Source organism: Pelophylax lessonae (genome assembly GCF_965119305.1).
Source record: "Pelophylax lessonae genome assembly, chromosome: 8".
NCBI lineage: Eukaryota > Metazoa > Chordata > Amphibia > Anura > Ranidae > Pelophylax > Pelophylax lessonae.
Genome location: NC_138775.1, coordinates 62,239,735 through 62,246,134, shown reverse-complemented (window position 1 = coordinate 62,246,134; position 6,400 = coordinate 62,239,735). Strand labels below are relative to the sequence as shown.

Genomic DNA, 6,400 nt, shown 5'->3' with positions numbered 1-6,400 from the left:
GGACAGCCCCTGTAGGCGTGTCAGTGAATTTTTTTTACTGCCTAGTACTACTCCTGTAGATAGCGCATAACCCAATGGTCAAGAAGCATAGCTGCTGCGTCTGTCAATGGAAGATAGAGAAAAATAGCTTATAAAATGCTCAGTCAACATAGCATTCTTAATACACATCCTTGATGAAGGTCACATATTTGTATTACCGTGTGGATAAAACAATGCCCACGCATTAACCTTCCCAAAAGAATTGTCAAAACCAAACATTTTTAATTTAATTTTAATTTAACAAACCATTAAGCATAAAAATGCAATACACATATATATATTTAAAAGTCAATTAAACTTTTTTTACTGCACTTGGTTTCTCAAAGCAGCAGTAGACAAATGATAGATGAGCTCTGGTAGATACAGTAGATATGCGGCAACATCTCTTCTCCAATGTAATACGCTGGGAAATATGCTATTAGTCATCAAGCTGGCAAAGGAGGGCAACCCCTCTCTTTATCCAGTGCTGGACTGGTTTATCTGTTGGCAGCAGCATGGCAATGACAAAGTTGGTGGAATGGCCTGTGGTGGACAGAGTGCCCTTCCGTTCACTGGTCTTGTAAAGAGGACACACGTATGACTTGGTCTTCTTTATATCAGATTTTTTATCTGGAGACACAAAATATAAAACATACTATAGCATATCATCTAAAAATATGGGCATACATTTGTTATTTGATTTTGAGGTACTGTCTGACTAAGCCATATTTCTTTCAGTTTCTTCAGTTCTTCCTTTTAAAGTGATTGTAGATGTTCTTTTTTAATTAAAATGATAAACATGTCATACTTGTACCTGCTCTGTGCAATGGTATTCTATGGGCTTTCCAATCTGATCCACCCAGATGGAAGGGGACAGATCCCCTTCTGTTTTTTACAATGATGCGCCGTGGTTTAACCACACCATATGTGCAGAGCAGTGCACCTTTGGCTTTCCTGCGGGTTCGCTGCACTTTGTCATAGACTTCTATTATATCTTGCAGGTGTAGTGCACTTTCTGAAACCCACAGGTTTCTCTATCTATAGGTTAATCTATGGCTCAGTGCAGGTAACCTGCAGGTGCACTACACAGCACCTGCGGATCAGTTTGACAGCAGCCCGGTAACCAATGCTGAACAGATATGTCCATATGTACACTGTGATTTAGTAATATTAAACTTACCTTTAATAACAGTCTTCCAGCTTTTCAGGTATCGCCCGCTGTTGCTGTCCCAGGCAGAGTGCAATTGGTATCACTCTGCCTGTGACAGGAGGCGGTGCCATACAGGAAGTACCAGCTTATGCAGCTCTGCTCTGCAGCCACTTGCTTCCTCTGCCTCCGGCTTTATTCACAATACTGATGCTCTGGGATGGCTGTTTGGGAACCTGCGATCTTGGCTTGCCTACCAGCTATCCCAGAGCAGGAGGCCGTGGCCACATCAAAGGGGCTCCACAGGCCAAGTGTGGCACCTCTGACCTAAAGGGAATATGGAATTTGCAATAAGCGTTCTTGTTTTTAGGACTCTCCTGGTGAGCACTTCTATAGTGAAACTCCATTCAGTTTCTAAAACAGCAAAAATCCACCCCTCAAAGGCTGCAGGCAGGAAAGAATTTTAGCCAGCCACAGTGAGTTTTCCTAGTGAACTAAACCTCTTCCAATTTTTAGGGTTTGTTAAAGGTGTACATTCTAAAACTTTTGAGGGTCCTGCCCTTTAGAACTATGGGGATGCAGTTCTTCTATATAAGGATGGTAGCCAAAATCTCAACACCTTGGTGAGTTTAACCACTTCACGACCACCCAATAGCAGTTTTCCAATGTGACCCTGCACTTCCGGGTATTGGGCGCGAGTGCGCACCACTGCCGTCTCGCTCCCGCTGTGATTATGCACAGTTCGGTACACAGGCAAAACAGCAGACTGCCTATGTAAACAAGGCAGATTGCCATTTTATCAGTGGTGAAAGCATGGAGCCTGTATTCCTGCAAAGCAGGGACACAGATCCATGCCTTCTTCTAGTAAAGGCACCTCCCACAGTACACCAAATCAGTAGCTAGGCACACATTTAACTATTTGATCGCCCCTGATGTTAACCCCTTCCCAGCCAGTGTCATTAGTACAGATACAGTGCATGTTTTTAGCACTGATCACTGTATTAGTGTCACTGGTTTCCAAAAAAAGTGTCAAAAGTGTCAGTTAGTGTTCGTTTTGTCCACCGCAATATCACAGTCCTGCTAAAAGTTGCTGATCGCCGACAATACTAGTGATAAACAAAAATGAAATACAAATTCCATAAATATATCCCCTAGTTTGAGGATGCTAAAACTTTTGCGCAAACCAATCAATAAACGCTTGTTGGGATTTTGTTTACCAAAAAAATGTAGCGTACATATTTGCCTACATTGATGAAGAAATTCGATTTTTTACATTTTTTTTTATCGGATAGGTTTTATAGCAGAAAGTAAAAGTATTGATTTTTTTTTTTTTTTCAAACTTGTCAATCTTTTTTATTTATAGCGCAAAAAATAAAAATGCACAGGTGATCAAATACCACCAAAAGAAAGCTCTATTTGTGGGGGAAAAAAGTACATACATTTCATCTGAGTACAGTGTCGCACGACCGCGCAATTGTCACTTAAAGTAACGCAGTGCCGTATCGCAAAAAACTGCCTGGTCATGAAGGGAACTAAATCTTCCAGTAGCTGAAGTTTCACCAAGACAGTCCTAAAGATTATTAGAGCAAACACTAAATAAAAACTAAACTACTCTATTTATAAAGCTAAACTCTGGGCAGTGATCACCACGATAGACAAACACTACATTTTTCTAGCTCAGACTTAGGGTCATTCAAAATGTAAAAAGTAATGAAGGTCTTATGAATTTAGGTACCAGGGCTGCCAGCTGCACAAGCTGAACCCTAAATAAAAATTGAGTCACTCAGCAGGTAGAATCTGTCACTAGGTGAATTTATATCTACAATTACCATGTTTGACTAGTGTATTATTTATTCAACACCACAGCAATAGATGTATCATAAAATTATAACTGTAGTAATATTATATGAAATGCAAAATGATAATTTATCACACAATTCACTTACTTGGTTTTATCCAGATTATCGGCACCAAGTCAAATAAGATTTTGGGGTGTTGTTCTGCCATCACGCCACTATAGAGATTTATTCATAAAACAAAGAAAGATAACTAAATCAGACAACATTTACAACATTGGAAGAAAATAACATGACAGAAAAGCATAGCAACCAATAGGAGTCTGTCTTCCAATCTGAAAATTGCACTATAACTGGTGATTGATTGGCTAGAGTCTGCTTACTGTGATCAACACAGACAAGTTCCTCCACCCCAAACTCACTTATCTATGTCTTTATGGACCTTGCTTTGTGCACTGGTCCAAATGATTTGGTGGAGGGGGGATTATAGTGTGGGGCTGTTTTTGCAGGGGATGGGCCTGGCCTCTTAGTTCCAGTGAAGGGAGCTCTTAAGGCGTCAGCATACCAAAACATTTTGGACAATTTCATGCTCCCAACAATGTGGGAACAGTTTGGGGATGTCCCCTTCCTGTTCCAACGGTGCACAAAGAAAGGTCCATAAAGAGTTTAGGGTGGAGGAACTTGACTGGCCTGCACATAGTCCTGACCTCAACCCGATAGAACACCTTTGGGATGAATAAGAGTGCAGACTGTGAGCCAGGCCTTCTCTCCAACTTCAGTGCCTGACCTCACAAATGCGCTTCTGGAAAAATGGTCAAACATTCAAATAGACACACTCCTAAACCTTGTGGACAGCCTTGCTCTACATAAAGATGGCCTAGCCTATAAGAAGATTGCCAAGACCCTTAAAATTAGCTGCAGCATGGTGGCCAAGACCATACAGCAGTTTAACAGGACAGGTTCCACTCATAACAGGCCTCGCCATGGTCGACCAAAGAAGTTGAGTGCTTAGCACCATACCCAGAGGTTGCCTTTGGGAAAAAGATGCATGAGTGCTGCCAGCATTACTGCATAGGTTGAAGGGGTGGGGGTCAGCCTGTTAGTGCTTGGACCATATGCCACCCACTGCATCAGATTGGTCTGTATGGCTATTTTGCCAGAAGAAAGCCTCTTCTAAAGCTGATGCACTAGAAAGCCTGCAAACAGTTTGCTGAAGACAAGCAGACTAAGGACGTGGATTACTGGAACCATGTCCTGTGGTCTGATGAGACCAAAATAAACTTATTTGGTTCAGATGGTGTCAAGGGTGTGTGGTGACAACCAGGTGAGGAGTGACAAGTGTGTCTTGCCTACAGTCAAGCATTGTGGTGGGAGTGTCATGGTCTGGGGCTGCATGAGTGCTGCCAGCACTGGTGGGGAGCTACAGTTCTTTGAGGGAACTATGAATGCCAACATTTACTGTGACGTACTGAAGCAGGACATGATCCCCTCCCTCCAGAGACTGGGCCACAGGGAAGTATTGCAACATGATAATGAACCCAAACACACCTCCAAGGTGACCACTGCCTTGCTAAAGAAGCTGAGGGTAAAGGTGATGGACTGGCCAAGCATGTCTCCAGGTCTAAACCCTATTGAGCATCTATGGGGCATCCTCAAAGATGGAGGAGCGCAAGGTGTCTCTAAAATCCCCCAGCTCCATGATGTCTTGAGGAAGGAGTGGAAGAGGACTCCAGTGGCAACCTATGAAGCTCTGGTGAACTCTATGCCCAAGTGGGTTAAGGCAATGCTGGAAAATAATGGTGGCCACACAAAATATTGACACTTTGAGCCCAATTTGGACATTTTCACTTAGCGGTGTACTCACTTTTGTTGCCATCGGTTTAGACATTAATGGCTATTATACAAGCTGTACACTCACTACTTTACATTGTATCAAAGTTTAATTTCTTCATTATTTCACATGAAAAGATATGTTAAAATATTTACAAAAATGTTAGGGGTTGACTCACTTTTGTGGGACACTGTGTGTGTGTGTATATATATATATATATATATATATATATATATATATATATATATATTTATCATAAAAATCATTAAATATATTGTTTAAGTCCTTGCATTTGAATTGATATCAGCCTCTTTTAATGCCCTATGCAGAAAGGCTGGAGAAGGATTGGCTGCATTAGGGGTCGGTCTTCTTATCTCCAGGGAGGTGTTCTGTAGTCCACAAAAGTGAACTAGGTAGGGCTGTTAACAATGCTTGGGATTTCAGTTTGGCAGAGGCAGAGTACACACAAAGCTAGAAGATCACAAACATTCTCGAAGGATCAACAGATATTTTTGTAATGATAGAACAGTTACAGTATAATAAAACGCTTTCAATTGTGTATTTAGTAGACCAAAAATGACAAAATCTCAGCTAAAACAGCCCCCATATATGTATTTTAAATGTGTATATCTAGCTGTGTGCCTGGGGCTCAGCTTTAAATGATCATGCTCCCCTTAGCACTTGACAGCTGTAATTAAAGTGAGAATACTTTGTGGTACAACTTGGTCACTCTAGTGTTAGCTGAAAAAAAGGAGAGTGCAGCAATTGAAATGTGGCTTCTTTGGCTCTGATGACCATTTTGAAATTAGATGTGTTTTGTTCAGCACCAACGGTCCAGGGAAAATGCCATTAGATTGCCAGCATCTAAAATTATGTGGTATTGCTGTTCAAATTAAATCAAATATACATGTAAATATAAAAAACAGTAGCTGTAAAAAACTTAAAAAAAAATTACAGTGCAAAAGAGACCTTAAAGTGCAATCCAAAGTGAGCGATTCCTAAAGTGCAGAGATAGTGAAACAGAATTCAGAGTCAATTAAAATGCTTGTTTTAAAAAACATCTTAAATGGCTTGAAAGTGCAATCCAAAATAAACAACTCCTAAGGTGCAAAAAAGTGCAGCACATCTGTCCAGAGAGCCGGCGGTTGTGTGATATGCTCTATGATATTATTTTGCTTGTGAGTACCCATCAATTTTATTAATACATCGGTTTTAACCGTACTTCACTATGGGATTTCCTTGCTTCTTTCCGACTATGGGGTTCATTTACTAAAGGCAAATCCACTGTGCACTACAGATGCACTGCAAGTGCATTTGGATGTCAGTTGCTGTAGATCTGAGGAGAAGATCTGAAATGAGGGGAATTTCTGCTGATTTCTATCATCCAATCACGTGCAAGCAAAAATGCTGTTTTTTTATTTTCCTTGCATGTCCCCTTCAAGCGGAGTTCCGGCCACAAAATCGACATAATCGATTTTGTGGCCATCCGCTTGCTTTTCGTCACCTGAAAAGGAAATGGATAGTTACGATTTTTTTTTTTTTTACTTACCTTGTTATTGTAGAAAAATATACTCACCTTTCTTCCACTTCCTCCCTCGGAGGCTGCGG

At 41.0% G+C, this 6,400-nt stretch overlaps 1 protein-coding gene across 1 annotated transcript in view; it reads right to left on the bottom strand.

The window, feature by feature from the left end:
- Nucleotides 1–428: 428 nt before the first annotated feature.
- The window catches only part of DNAH12 (dynein axonemal heavy chain 12), a 210,165-nt gene continuing 204,193 nt past the window's right edge, over nucleotides 429–6,400 (bottom strand). Inside the window, exons 73-74 of the mRNA XM_082264952.1 lie at nucleotides 3,112–3,179; nucleotides 429–648 (exon numbers count right to left, since the gene is read on the bottom strand). Coding sequence (XP_082121078.1) covers nucleotides 458–648; nucleotides 3,112–3,179 — 259 coding nt within the window. The 3' untranslated portion in view covers nucleotides 429–457. The remainder of the gene's footprint in view (nucleotides 649–3,111; nucleotides 3,180–6,400) is intronic.